The 15,805-nt window shown below is 35.7% G+C and overlaps 1 protein-coding gene across 9 annotated transcripts in view; it reads left to right on the forward strand.

Moving 5' to 3' along the window:
• The window catches only part of Lpar4 (lysophosphatidic acid receptor 4), a 95,299-nt gene extending 86,024 nt beyond the window's left edge, over positions 1-9,275 (forward strand). For 8 of the 9 annotated variants that reach the window (XM_071606010.1, XM_071606014.1, XM_071606011.1 and 5 more), the window contains one exon: positions 5,374-9,275. In XM_071606010.1, coding sequence (XP_071462111.1) covers positions 5,451-6,563 — 1,113 coding nt within the window. In that variant the 5' untranslated portion in view covers positions 5,374-5,450 and the 3' untranslated portion in view covers positions 6,564-9,275. The remainder of the gene's footprint in view (positions 1-5,373) is intronic. The other variant, XR_011705576.1, reaches the window with a different exon arrangement.
• The last annotated feature ends 6,530 nt before the right edge of the window (positions 9,276-15,805 follow it).

Consider the following 15,805-nt stretch of genomic DNA (forward strand, 5'->3'; position numbering starts at 1 on the left):
GTGCTGAGAATCAAACCCAGTGCCTCACATATGTGAGGCAAGCACTCTACCTCTCCAACTCTTTTTGTAACCAATACTTCCAGATTATTACAGATCATATGATATAATAATTTAGAATGGATAGAGAAGGAGTTATATTTGTTTTATAGTAAAATCCAGGCAATTCTGCTGTAGACGAATATTCATTTTTTAGCTCAACCCTTCTTTGTCATTGATACATAACTTTATAGATGGGAGACCTTTTTAATTCATATTATCAGGATGAATATTCAAGTGTATCAGATCAATTGGTGTTCGAATTGATTACTGATTTGTCTGTTCAGATATATGGAATGAAACTAAGTCCTAACTGGCATGTGTGACTCTTTTAGAATTTGGAAATGAGCTGTTTTAGGAACACCCAAAATCTTTCCCAAAAGGTCTGGGGCTTCTGATGAGATGAGATATTGAGTCTCAAGACTCTAAAAAATTTCATAACACTAAGTTGAGCAATTTCTCTGCAGTTTTCTTACTCTATAACTAAGTACAAGGGAAAATTCTACATTAGTAGGTCTGATGTAATCTTTGGCCCCATCATATTGAGCACTGGACCACATTATTCCCCAAAGATTGGACTGTGTCATCAGGTGAAGGGTTAGTAGAAGACTGGAGTACTTTTGGGGAGAAAAGAAAAAAGTATTAAGTTGGTCACTAAAGATAGGATCTGATCAGATTGGAGCCTCTGTCAATTTCTTGCTCTCCTTAATAAAATGGGGAAAAATCAGCCTTTAATTTTGGTAAAAACAAAGTTCAGTACAGACAAATTACTTTAAAACTGGTATTTCTTGTTTCAAAAATAAGAGGCCAGTGCAGAAGAATTTCCTTGCTCCATTCTGGAGTGAAACATTTACCTATTGTTTCCTCCATATGGAATTTCGTAAGCCTAGATTGTGTTTTGAAAACTATTATGAAACATCAACCAATGCATTGGAACGTCAATTGGAACCACATGTATGATTGTGACCTGTGCCTGTGACTTGGCATAGAAAATTTACTTTAGAAATCTTATCTGTTATCAGCCATTCATATGAGGAATAACAATCTGGATATATTCCCTGTTGCTCCAGGAGAATGATTTTGAGCTGTATTTTAACAACATTTTTGTATTTTTAAATTTGTCTTACTGATAAGTATCTATAGGCAAGGACACAGTAGGTTTCAGCTTTCTCTGAGTTAGAACTTTATTTCCAATGTATCATCTGAAAGGTTAGCACTTTGTGAAGTGACTTAAGTATTCACTGGTCCTTATATGGACAAAAGCCTAACCATTTCCTCCAGGAGCCTCAAAGACACCAAACATGATATAATTCATTATCATTGGAAACCAGAAAAATGATACTACAATGAACTGTGAGAATTGGCTCCGTATGTGTAGGTCAAAGTTAAAAATTCATTGAGGGTCAATGACTTTTTGATCAACCTCCAGGTGACCTACATCCTGTCCATTGTCAATGAAAATACACCTACCTAATGCTTATCCCCTAGGTTATTAATTGTTGGAGTAATTGGCTGCAAACATCTGCACAATACAATAGTCTGATGCTGTTTGTAGTGGAAGATGTAATTAACTGTGTCGGCCTAATTTTTTTCCTTTCTTCATCTCATCAGAAGCTCAAGTGTGGGCCCTTTACCTCCATTCACTACTCAATACATTATCCCTTCAGGAAGATCTAGTAGTTAGAAACACTGTTTCTTTTAGCCTAAAGAAAAGCCAATCAGGGAGAAAAGACCTTGTTTTTTTGGACATCATTGATTCTCCTTTGGAATCAGCTCAAGAGCCAAATATTTCTCTGATTATTATTTAAAATTATAGCTCCAGGAGAGATATTCCATTGGAGGTCTCTTCCTGAATTGCTTTGTTATGAGTTCATTGTGTTAAGGTTGGAACTCAAGGGGGGACTTTCTGAGGTATAAGACATCAAAAAAAAAAAAAAAAAAAGATGTGTTGCTAATATGAAGTTCAGAATACCAAGAAAGACTCAGCTATAAATTTCCAGTTGTGTCAGAGGTGGGAGAAGGAAACAGCTTCTATAATGTTTCTCTGTGGTTAGGTAAGATTGAATATTGGCAAGCTCATAAAGCTACTCACAAGTACTGTTGAATCTTCCTACCCTCAGCTGTGAGGCTCAGAGGTAATGTTTATACAGGGAAGAGAAACAGTATAGCCAAGTTACAGAGTGAACCAGTGTCTGAGTCAGAAATAGAACTCCTTGCTTCCAATGCTGTGTTAAGTCCCAGCACCACACCCTCCCTGCTAGACAGCAAAGGTGGTGTGTGTTCAGGCAAAGGAGAGCTATGAATAGGGCCATAGAGGCAGTTTTCCTATGCCCTCTCTTTAGGAGTGAGACTGTACTGCTTTCTTGTCTGTGGTCCTTTCTCTCCCACAGGATTTGATTACTCAGAGCAGCAGAGCAGAAGTGCCAGGCATTAACATACTGCCTGCTTTGGGTATGGTGCATATGTTCTGGGGGATATAAAACTGAAATAAGGTAATGGATGTGTTAATTAGCTTGATTTAATAGTCTGCATTGTATATGTATATCAAAACATCACATTATACTCCACACATGTAATATAATTATGATTTGTCAATTGAGATAAAGAATAAAATGATTGAAATTATGAAAAGAAATGGATGAAAAACAAGAGACAAATGCACCTATTTGGAACATTACATCTTAAAAAGTACAAAATAATATATAGCCAGTGACATAGCAACATGTCCCATGGTTTACCAGTGGACAGACTGGAAGAACTCTGGGCAGAGGTGAAAAGGCTTCTAATATGAAAGAATTTTACAAATAAAATAAACTTACTAGCAGTACTTACTGTAGAAGGTAGGTATAAGCAGATCCCAGTGAAAAAAGCTGGGCTTTTATGTTAAGGGTTTTGTAGCCCCATGATTTCTTTAGATTGTGTGGCTATGTAAAATGGATGTTTCCTTGACTGTTTTGATTTCTTTCAGCAATGAAATTATTCATTTTGAATGTGGATGATGATCTTAGTTTACAAAAAAAAAAAAAAGACTTATGGGTTAATGGACAGTGAGTGAGGTGTTCAAAATAGTGAAGAAAATGGATTAAGCAGTTGAGAAGTTTGGTATTTCCTTTTTTCTTAAACCACTCCATGATGAAACACATAAGCTGCAAAAACCTTGGGTCTACAGCTTCCAAAGTGTGATATGATCATCATTGATTGAGATCTTCCAGGCTCTTGTTTTTGCTGATCAGCTTCAGTGACCTTAAACACAGTGATTGCAAACCATGCTTCTATCAGAGAAATCTGGAGGTAATAAGATAAAGCAAGTTCTCCAGAATGGGACTGTAGGAACTCTGAGCTGGTTATCCCTCCCAGGACTGAATGCAAATGAGATATAATTAGATGGCAGCACTTACCTCTTACCAGCTTCTCTCTTCTTTACTTCCTCTTCCCCTCTTTTTTATCAATTCTCTAGTTTTTTCTTTCTTTGCTATTTTCCTTTCCATCTCCTCTCCTATTCTCCCACTTGATTTTATATCTTCCTTATCTGGCTCTTTTTTTTTTCTTTGTAGACCTTACATGGTCAAGGTTTCTATGGTACTCTGCTTTTGCATATTAGGGTCGCTTCTAACAACAGTTGAGCTGGGCATATACAATAAAATAGCCAAGAAGGACTGTGATTTTAGTTCAGGGTTAGGCTTAGGGGAGGCAGTCCATAAACATTTGTTGAATGATAAATCAAGGATAGCAAACTTCCAATTTTAACTTGAAAACTATTAAAAATGACAACCCTTTGCTTTATACCCCATATTTTCCGAGATCATCTCTCCCTCTATGCACTGCAGTAAATAACTATTTTTCCCCTCAAACCAAATATTTCTTTTCTTAAGCCAAACACTGGTTTAGGTGATTTCAGACCTCTGCATCTTTCATAGGCCACCCCCTTTACTCCCTTCTCTATTTTATACTGAGGTCCTTTGATCTGTTTCCTGAGAATTCTGAGGGAAAAAAATGACATAAGGGGAAATCATTTCAGAAAACTGCCTTTTGCATTTTAGAATAAAATCATGTGAAATCTCATTACTGGATATGTTAGGGAATAAAGGCCACTTTTATCCCATGTCCTTCTCATTCAAAAGAATTCATTCAGCAGCTATTTATCCACAGTGTATTTTAGAGCACTTTCAAAGGACAGTCTCTCTCCAGTGGCAGCTGTTGACCTAGGAGAATGTTGGTAAGATTTCTAAACGCACCTTCAAAAAATGTCTGCCTAGATAATAATAATAAAAAAAAAGATTAAATCACTGGCTGTCACATGTACAAACAGGCAGGCAGAAGACATGTAAGGGGCCAGATCAGACGTGAGTCTTGAGGGGTGGCTGTTCATATAAAATGCATCTCTCATCACTTCTACTTGGCAAGCAAAGGCTTTATTGACCAGGGAGATTTAGGAGGTGGAGTTGTGGAAGTATCTGATGGAATGAGCCTTGATAAATGGAGAAGGAAGACAACATAGGTTTAGGGTCTAACATGAGAGAAGCTTGGAAAGAGGACCATGACCTGCAGGATAGAAGTGTTGAGTTTGTTATTTGAATTGTCTCCTTATAAAGGCAATGTGGTATAGTAAAAAAAAAAAAAATTGGCTAGCAGCTCTAATTAACTGAGGGATTCCTTAACTCCTAATTTAGAAGAAAAAGGTGAACCAGTTATCTAGTTCAGGAGTTTAGTCATGACATTTTAGAGTGTGTTCTGGAGGTCCTATAACCATCTAATACTCAGATAAGGTGTTTCAGTAACACTGGAGAGTAGACATTTGGAGTAGCTTAAGAGTCCCTGGGTTAGGAATAAAATAAACTGAATCTGGTTCTGGCCATACCACTTATACCCTCTTCCATTTCTCATATTCTATAATTTTAAAATTATTTAAGCCTCAATTTCTACTTTGTAAAATAGTGAGAATTTCACTCATGCCTACCTTATGGTATTCTTTTGGAAATCAAATAAAGCATGGCTTTTGACAGGATTTTGAAAATTGAAAAGTGCCATGCAAATATCAAAGCATTTACATTGCTTTAGTTGTTAGATGTTCTTCCCCCCCACCCCCGTTTGAACTCTCCAGTGGCCTACACCTAATTCATGTTCATCGCAGTGCCAAAGTATTGCACCTACTTGTTGAGTTTGATCTCTCCCACTTCTGCAACATACTCTTGTATTACTTTTAATGTATGGTAGGTTCTCAAAAGTACTTGCCAAACTCAATTGAATGTGGATGTTATCTTTCAACCTGGGTAGACCAAATATATTTTACTTTCTGGAAGGCAGATTTGCTGATTCACTCCATCTTGTCTCCCACAGGAGGAAAGTATTTCCTACCAGTCCCTAGTCTCAGAGTGGTGAACCCCTGCAGCTAGCAGGCCTTCTGGAAAAAATCCATGGGTGACAGAAGATTCATTGACTTCCAATTCCAAGATTTAAATTCAAGCCTCAGACCCAGGTTGGGCAATGCTACTACCAATAATACTTGCATTGTTGATGATTCCTTCAAATATAATCTGAATGGTGCTGTCTACAGTGTTGTATTCATCCTGGGTCTGATAACCAACAGTGCCTCTCTGTTTGTCTTCTGCTTTCGCATGAAAATGAGAAGTGAGACCGCTATTTTCATCACTAATCTGGCCCTCTCTGATTTGCTTTTTGTCTGTACCCTACCCTTCAAAATATTTTACAACTTCAACCGGCACTGGCCTTTTGGTGACACTCTCTGCAAGATCTCTGGGACTGCATTCCTCACCAATATCTATGGGAGCATGCTCTTTCTTACCTGTATTAGTGTGGATCGTTTTCTGGCTATTGTCTATCCCTTCCGATCTCGTACCATTAGGACCAGGAGGAATTCTGCCATTGTGTGTGCTGGTGTCTGGATTCTGGTCCTCAGTGGTGGTATTTCAGCATCTTTGTTCTCCACCACGAATGTCAACAATGCAACCACCACCTGCTTTGAGGGCTTCTCCAAAAGGGTCTGGAAGACTTATCTGTCCAAGATCACAATATTTATTGAAGTTGTGGGGTTTATCATTCCTCTGATACTGAATGTCACTTGTTCTTCTGTGGTGCTGAGAACCCTCCGCAAGCCTGCTACTTTGTCTCAAATTGGGACCAATAAGAAAAAAGTGCTGAAGATGATCACAGTGCATATGGCAGTCTTTGTGGTATGCTTTGTACCCTATAATTCTGTTCTCTTTCTGTATGCCCTGGTGCGCTCCCAAGCCATTACCAATTGCTTGTTGGAAAGGTTTGCAAAGATAATGTACCCAATTACCTTGTGCCTTGCAACTCTGAACTGTTGCTTTGACCCTTTCATCTATTATTTCACTCTTGAGTCCTTTCAGAAGTCCTTCTACATCAATACCCATATCAGGATGGAGTCCCTGTTTAAGACTGAAACACCTCTAACCACAAAGCCTTCCCTTCCAGCTATTCAAGAGGAAGTTAGTGATCAAACAACCAATAATGGCGGTGAATTAATGCTAGAATCTACTTTCTAGGTACAAGAATTGTCTTCTGGTCCAGATATAGTTTCTCCTATGATTTTTTTTTTATGCTAAGATTTTGAAGCTAATGATACTGAGTATAGATCAGTGTACCAAATACAGTCTGTTTGAACATTTAATGTAATATGCTGTTTTGTTCAGTAATTATAGGTCAAGTCTAATTACAACAACTGAAACAGATCACCAGACTCTTCTGCTGGGTTGGAATTTCATGGTGTCATGTTATGTAAGTGGCCAGTGGCCTTCACTTTAGTGATACACAGATTACTTTAAACTTCTAAAAAGCTATTTCTATTCCATTGATTTTGGTAATTGGGTTGGGCCTATAAATATAGAACAAATTCAGGGATTATTTAAAAAAAGGTTATATTACTACTGATATATGCTAATCTTTTTCTTCTTTTTTGAATTGTCATTCAAGTTATTTTAACACAAGAACATATTTTATCATAATGTTATTAATAAAAAATGTGTCCAATTTTAAAGAATTGGTAAAAATTTTATGCTAATTTTGTTAAATTATGCTAAATTTGTATTTGATAATTTTGAAAACAGAAAAGAAAAAAGTATTTTCATGTATATGGTTGGGGAGAATTAGAAAATTAACAAAATTTACACATTTATAATCACAAACAGTGTCAATTTTTAAAACTTTCTTTTTATACTACATAAAGATTTTTGTATGAAAATTCTAAGCCAGAAAGCTGCTACCTATGTGCCTGGCAGGTGCAAAATGGAAAATCACATAGAAAAAAAAAATCAATAAAGAAAATCTAAGCAACACTAAAATTTTTTTCTTATAATTACCTTTCTTTTGAGGGACTGAGTTGTATAAAATATTTATTCTCCATATGAATTTGTTTTAATTTTTTTATTTGTTTTAATTAGTTATACATAATCCATATGAATTTTGGGGGCACAGTGCAACCAAAAAGCTGTTGCAGTTGTGCCCAGGTCGGGAGCGAATTGAAAAAAAATGAGATAATAATAACAATAATAAAAAAAATTGTATATTTGCAGTTTTTTGGGGGTGGGAGGTGGTAGGGACCTGTAACTTTAAAATACTTATTGCTTTCCTATTAAATTTTGGAGCACAGTGTAGCCAGGGAGCTACTGAGTCTGTGCCCAGGTTGGGAGCAAATTGAAAAAAAAATGTATATAAACTAAATAAAAACAAAAAAAAAGACAAAATAAAAAAAGACAAAAAAAAAAAACCCACAAAAATAGTTCCTAACATTTGTGTTTCTATTTTATATATTTTTGAATCACTGTAAATTTAAAAATAGGTTATTTGTATGGATTTTTTATCAAAATTCAACTAGAAATCTGTTAAATTTTTGCCTTGATCAGGAATAAACAGGAAAAAAAAAACTGACATAAAACTAAAAAATATTAGAACAAACAAAACAAACACAGAAAAAAATTTAGAACCTGCACTTTTTTTGAGCATCTGTAAAATTTTAAAAGTGCTGAAACTTTCTTGTGATACTTTGGTTCAAAATGCACCTAGAAATCCCCTAAACAGGCACCCAGTTTAGGAGCAATTAAAACAATGTTTAAAAATCTATCAAAAAAAAATAACCATTTTTATAATTGAAATATCAAAAACTAAAATTATCCTTAAAATCTTGCTATTTTTGGATGAAGAGTGATTGTAATAAGTTTTAATACTTTTAAGTAAAAAAAATAGCTCGAAAGATGCTACATTTGTGCTTAAGTCAGATGCAATGGAAATTAAAAACTCTCACACACATATATAAAAAATAACAAAAATTTTCAACATTTCTAAAACCTTGAAAAATAAGAAAAATATTTTAAAAATGTACATTAATCAGTTTAAAAATATGTAGATGATATAGTGACTTAAAAATGCTAAGAATTTCAAAGTAGAACTTTCAGTAACAATGCATCTTGTAATTTGCTGAACTTGTGCCAAGGAATGGTAAAAAAAATAAAAACCATAAAGCAATGAAAAGTAAACAATAATGAAAAAGTAAAAATTTTAAAACAATAAGTGAATTCTTGAAACCTGTTAACCTTTGTTTTTCTTTCTGATGATATGTAGATCTAAAAATACTAAGATTTTAAAGTAACTTTAAAAATTGCTGAATCTGTGCTTGGGTTAAGAACTAATTGAAAAAATGCTTAAACAATAGAACAATAGTAAAAATGAATTCTCAAAACTGGTGTTAATATTTCCTCATGATCTAAAGTTCTAAAAATAATCATGCATTATATTGTCTTGTGAAGAATGGTTGTAGTTGGAATACATAAGGCATTCAGTTATAGATGAAATTAGGTTAAGTTAGACTAAATTCAGTTAGGTTATGTTGTAAGAACAAATTAGTAATTGAAGTATGAATAATCTTTTTTTTCTTTGATATTATTTTTTTTCTATTTTTTAAGTATACACTATATGTGAATTTTTGTTTCTGCCCTTAGCTCTTAAAATTATGAAATTTTAGGATTGTGACACCAGACCATTTAATGGGATATGTTAACCAAGTTGACATAAAATATATTATTAAATCAGTTACCTTTTGTATAATTTCTATGTTTAGTTATGTTTAATATTTCATATTTCTCTTCCTTTTAGTTAACTTCCATTTTTATAGTTAATATAACTTGCTAATAAAACTTTTCATATGAACAATTTAACCATCAAAATGTAATGTATAACTAAATAAAATTGACTTTATTGTACACATAAAGGCAAAGGTAATCTTTCAGCTTTAATTGCAACTTGATTTTAAGTGCTTATTAAATGTAATAAAATATATTTGGATTATCTAGCAGTTACACTTTGGTCAATTATTTCTTTCCTCAACTGTCTATATTTGTGGTCATTTTCCCTTAATTTTTCCTCCATCCTTCAAGAAAGGATTTACTAAAGTGTGTTTACTCTCAAATCATTCTAATACTTTATTTTTGAGTCTGTCTGAAAACTGAAACCTTAGCAAATGATCATTCCCTTGGTGACTTTTCAGGGACCATGATAAACACACACACACACACACACACACACACACACACACACACAAAAGTAATAACTTCTTTCATAATTGTTCCAACTTGGCTTTGATTTATACCCATGGATTCAAGCAACCAACCTCAGATCAAAAATATTTGAAAAAAAAAGGTTTATCTGTTCTGAACATGTACAGACCGTATAACAAACTAATTATGTAGAATTTACACTGTATTAAGTATTATAAGTCATCTAAAGATGATTTAAAGTATATGGGAGGATGCACATAAGGATATATGCAAATACTAAGCCATTTTACATAAGAGGCTTGAGCATCCATGGATTTTGGTATCCATGGATTTTGGTATCCATGGGGTGTTCTAGAACTAAGCCCCAGAGTATACTAAGAAATTACTGTATTTGGGGTTTCTAGGCATTTTTTTAATTTGATTTCTAGGATTTGACGAAACATCCTAGGACAATATCTAAGTGGCCTGGGGCAAGTTGGGGCGAAAAGGCCATGTGATTGTAATATGAGGGTAAACTAGGGAGCTGACAGGTCAGTAGCTAAAGCAGGTGATGGTCCAGGTGGCCACACTGGGAATCATGCTCATTCCTTTAATTCTAGGGAAAGCAGTGTTGGCATCTTGTGTTTGTTCCCTAGTTGACAACAGCAATTGCTCCCTTTTCTGACATTATGACCAACATGGTCAGCCCCAGGATGTATTTAAATTTAGAGGAACTTTTCTATTAGTGACCTTCTAGGCCACTTCCTTAGAAACAATGGGGAGAGAAGTTCTTTGTTTCACATCCCTATTTGTTCTCTTCGACCTCTGTCTCTACCCCAAATCCCTGCATTCTTTCTTTAGCATGGTTTCCCAGGTTACATGTTGTCCTCCTGTTTTTCTTGTGGCTCTTTCCCTCTTCAACATCTCTCTTCAACCCCTATGGAGTCTGGACCAAAAACAATGTAGAAACCTCTGTCAAGATAGTGACATGTTGGGCTGGGGATGTGGCTCAAGCGGTAGCGCGCTCGCCTGGCATGCGTGCGGCCCGGGTTCGATACTCAGCACCACATACCAACAAAGATGTTGTGTCCGCCGAGAACTAAAAATAAATAAATAAATATTAAAAAAAAAAAAAAAAGATAGTGACATGTTGAAAAGATTCACACTAAGGTGTGAAGAATTGATCCCTCCCATTCACATTTCAGAAAGAGAGTCTGATTAATTCAAGTGATTGTCTAAAGCAGGGACAGGGTGGGGAGAGATTATTGTCCCAGTATTTGCTAAATTATTTCTTGAGCCTTGGGCTCTCTTGCCTCATAATACGTGGGGCCTCTGCACTGCAACATCCTCATCTTGCTCTCTCTCTTTATTTCTGTTAAATAAGGAAATACTTTATTAATACATACAAACACAATCTATAAAGCACTAAAAAATTTAAATTGGCAACTCAACATCCAGGGTCAACAGAATGCTTGAAAGAAATTGCAACAGATTAGATTTCCATGGTGAAAAAAGCATCTTTATAAGTGAAGGGTGACCCAGCTGTAATAGCTTTTCAAATTCTCTCCACATTGAGACTCATAAGAGGCACTGCAAACAAGGGAAGGTGTGTAATCTGGTGCACTTTGGGCAGATCAAAACTTTCCAAATCTAGAGGATTGGAAGAAAAAGAATTGTACATTTCTGAATATATGTTATTAGAGGCAGGAGCAGAGCTGTTTGCCTTTACAGCCTTTGTGGTCATATTTTTGGCAGAAAAGTTTGGTATCACTTTTGTGTATTATGGAGTGCAAACCATGCACTGCCTTTCTCCTGAGAGCCCTATTTTCCAAAATTCTCCTCAATGACTAGGAACCCATGTTTTTATGTCAAATAAACTGGAATTCTTTCCCTCAAATGTCTCCTGATCATAGTGAAACTTTGTGAAATTGTTCATGAAATATGAAGCAGTTTGTTTCAAGATGGAAGCCAAATTACAGTCTACTGAGTTAAAATGTCCCTTGTGTTCCAATTTTGAGGGAGGGGGTGGTTACTGGGGATTTAACTCAGGGGCACTGGACCACTGAGCCACATCCTGTGTTCTGATTTTTGAAGAGCCATGTACTGCTCACTGCTTTGCTTCTTTACCTCTCTGAGGTCCTGGGAATGAAACTTTTCTTTCCCAAGTATCCAGGGAGGTACTGAGTTCAGGAACCTTATAGGAGTTGGTCCAGGATGAGGTCCAAAATGTGTCTGTGAGGGAAGTCTGGCAGGTTCTCAGACTGGAGTGCCTTGTATGGCCCTAGCAACCAGTTCCCTTCCTATTCATCATGGAGCAGCTCCAACCTTTTAGATGAAAAGGCAGTCACAAACAGGACTCACACGTCGCATGGCAAGTTCAGAGTAGGCTGTCTGCTCCTCGGGTTGTTGTCTTCTTTGTACTTGCTTGGGTAACAAGGCCGAAACCATGAGTCACCTTTCTCAGTGGGATCCTGGACTAGACCCACTTCAAGGCAGCTTGAAGTTCATAAGAATTGGTTTGTCTGGGGGAATTCTTGGGATTCAGAGTTCATTCATTTACTAATTCAACTATTTAAATATCAACTCTGTGACAGATAGATGACAAAAACAGAAAAAATCCTTGGTGTTTTAAAACTTATGTATCATAGTAGGTGAAACCAACCACAAATAAACAAATAGAAAGTAATGTGCCTAGTGAAATTTTGGAAAATGTTCAACATCCCTAGTTATCAGGGAAGTGCAAATCAAAACTACATTGAGATGTCATCTCACTCCAGTTAGAAACACAATCAGTAAGAATACAAAGAATAATAAATGCTTGCAAGGATATGGGGAAAAGGTACACTCATACATTGTTAGTGGGACTACAAGTTAGTACAACCACTGTGGAAAGAGATATGGAGATTCCTCAAAAGACTAGGATCAGAACCACCCAGCTATCCCACTCTTTGATATAAACTATAATCAGTATACTATAGTAATACAACCACATCAATGTTAGAGCAGCACAATTCACAATAGCCAAGTTATGGAACAAATCCAGGTGCCCATCAACAGATGAACGGATAAAGAAAATGTGGTATATATACATAATGGAGTTTTATTGAGTCATAAAGAATAATGAAATGATGACATTTGCTGGTAAATGGATGGAACTCTTTCTTTCTGAGAACATCATGCCATGTGAAATAAGCAAGACTCAAAAGGTGAGGGTCAATTTTTTTTTCTCATATGTAGAATCTAGAGCAAAATAAGAGTGGGGGAAGGGAGGAGGGGTGGATCCCAAATAAATAGAGAAGAGGCCCAGGGTGTATAGGAAGGGGATTGAGGTGGTGGGAAGAGTGATGGGAAAAGGGAGGTACTGCTGAATGATATTGACCAAATTATGCTATGTACAAATATGAATATACCACACCAATTTAAAAATCAATTAATAAATAGAAGGAAGACAACAGAGTAGAGGAAGAGCAATAGGTAATAGTATTAGGGATTGAAATGGAGTAAATTATATTCCATGCTTATACAATTATGTCAAAATGAACTCCAGTATTATGTATAACTATAATGTACTAATAAAAAATTAAAAAATAAAAAATAAAAGGGACTGTGATGTAGCTCCCTCATTTCAATTCCTAGTATAAAAGAAAATGAAAAAGATGTTTTTGTTGTTCTTAAGAGCTTTATCAAGGGGTAATTGGTCTACAATAAGCTGCATATATTTAAACTGTATAATTTTGTACATTTACATATAAAAAGTAATACCATAGGTGACACAAAGTATTACTGAGGAAAGTAAGGGGAACAGTTACATAAAACCAAATCCCATGCTCCTTAGCAGGATTGCATTAAACTTTAAAGGTCTTAAGCCTTGAAAAGAGGAGGATGGCCCTCTTTTAATAAATAATGAACATGAAAACTAATGCTAAAATTATAAATGCATACAAAGTAGTAGATAAATTAATTAATCAATTTATTTATTTATTGGTACTGGGGATTGAACCCAGGGGCACTTTACCACTGAGCCACATCCCAGCCCTTTTCATTTTTTGTTTTGACACAGGGTCTCACCAAGTTGCTTAGGGACTCCCTAAAGTTGCTAAGGCTGGCTTTGAACTTACAATCTTCCTGCTTCAGGCTCCCAAGTCCCTGAGATTACAGGAGTGTTGTGCTGCATCCAGAAAGTAGGAGAAATTTCTGATTTTAAATATCTCATTTCTAATGTTTGTTTTAAAATGAGCTATGAAGACTTCGATTGCTATTGTCCCAAATCTGTTCTTAGTCTATATATACTATTAAGTGTTTATGTTCTGGTTTAAACCACAGGGACCCTAAAAGTGTAATGAAAACTCAAATCTAGGAAACTTCTCATTAACAATGCTGATCAGGTTTTGGCCCCAGCCTCAACTTTGTTCAGCTTCCTCTTTCCCATAGCAGGTTGGTCTCTTGTCCCAGTCAAGATACACACTCTCCCCGCTCTCTCTTTTTCTTTGCTCTCCCTTCCTCTCCCTGTCACCTTCTCTTTTTAGTAAAACAGGCTCCCAGAGAAGGATCTGAATGATAACTATAATGTAATAAAGATGTTCAAGCTGAAAGCCCAAATCTGGCTTTCAAACTCAGTTTTGCTACTCACTGTATAAACTTGGGCAAGTCCCTTCCTCTCTTTGTATCTGAGTTTCCCTATTAGTAAAATAAGCAGGCTGAATTAAGCTTTCTCTGATATGCCCAATAGTGCTAAGGCTGGAACTCCAAACTGATCCATTATGAGTCAGAACTAACAGTAACTATTAATAATGGTGATATGAGCCAGGCTCAATGGCACACACTTGTAATCCCAGCCTACTCAAGAGGCTGAGGCAGGATGATTCCACGTTTGAGGGCATCTTTGGCAACTTGGCAACTTACAGTGACCCTGTCCCAAAATTAAAAAAAAAAAAAAAAAACTAAAAACTAAACTAAAAGGGCTGGGGATGTAACTCAATGATAAAAGCATCCCTGGGTTAAATCCCTAATACTGCAAAAGAAAACAATAATGATGATATGAATCAGGATGCCTACTAAGTGCCAGATATTGTACTAAACACTTCATTATTTCCCCACAATACTCTGAGGAAGGTTTTATGATTACCCACTTTCTATAGATATGAAAACTGAGGCTAAACAAAATGAAGGAATTTTTAATAGTCATAGGACTAGTAAGGAGCAGAATCTGATTTGTCCCAATTCTGTGTGTCACAAAAGCCTGTGTTCTTAACTTGTACTGCTACATCCATTCAGAACTTAAGGGACACTTTATTATTATTTTTTCTTTTTGCAATACTGGGGATTGAACCAAGAGGCACTCTACCACTGAGTTACATCTCCAACCTTGACAATTTTTTATTTTGAGATGGGGTTGTTAAGTTGTTCCTTTGTCAAGTTCATTCTTGTCTTAAGGCCTTTGCTTTTATTGTTTCCTCTGCTCACAATACTTTTCTAGTAGGTCTTCATGTGGCTGGCTCCATCTCATCATTCATGTTCAAATGTCACCTCTTCAGAGAGGCCTTTCTTGATCATCCAATCTATAGGAGACACCCAGTAATTCTTTACACAATATACTATTGTCCATGTTGTCATAGTACTCTACAATACTTTTTCCTTTATTTTGTCTTTGACTACATCGCCCACCCCCTAATAAAATGTAAACTCCATGAAGGGAACCATGTTTTCTTTTTCAAAACAGTATTTAGTATACTATAAATACTCAAGTGATAATTATTTACTGGATCAGAGTGTCAGATTTTGGATGGGACATTAGGTTTATATGACTTTAAACATCTAGGTCTGTACTCTAATGTCTGAATTTATCCCTTGAGCCTTCTCTTTTCCCCAAAGTGCAACATTTTCCAATTGCTTTATAAAAGCCAATGTTCATCAGAACCTGAATGCTGAAGAGTTAAAGATCTTCTTTTTATAACACATCTGGCAACATACTTTCCTAGAGAAATGATTTTCATCACCTATCTTTTTAAAATATTTTATTTTTATTTTTTTAAAGTTACAGTTGGACATAATACTTTTATTTATTTATTTATTTATTTTTATGTGGTGCTGAGGATCAAACCCAGGGCCTCGCGTGTGCTAGGCAAGTGCTCTAGTGCTGAGCCACAAACCCAGCCCTCATTACCCTATCTTTTAAAAAAAATTTTTTTAGTTATTGATGGATGTAAATATTTATTTATTTATTTATTTATTTATTTATTTATTTATTTATATGTGGTGCT

The sequence above is a fragment of the Marmota flaviventris genome, chromosome X (genome assembly GCF_047511675.1).
Source record: "Marmota flaviventris isolate mMarFla1 chromosome X, mMarFla1.hap1, whole genome shotgun sequence".
NCBI lineage: Eukaryota > Metazoa > Chordata > Mammalia > Rodentia > Sciuridae > Marmota > Marmota flaviventris.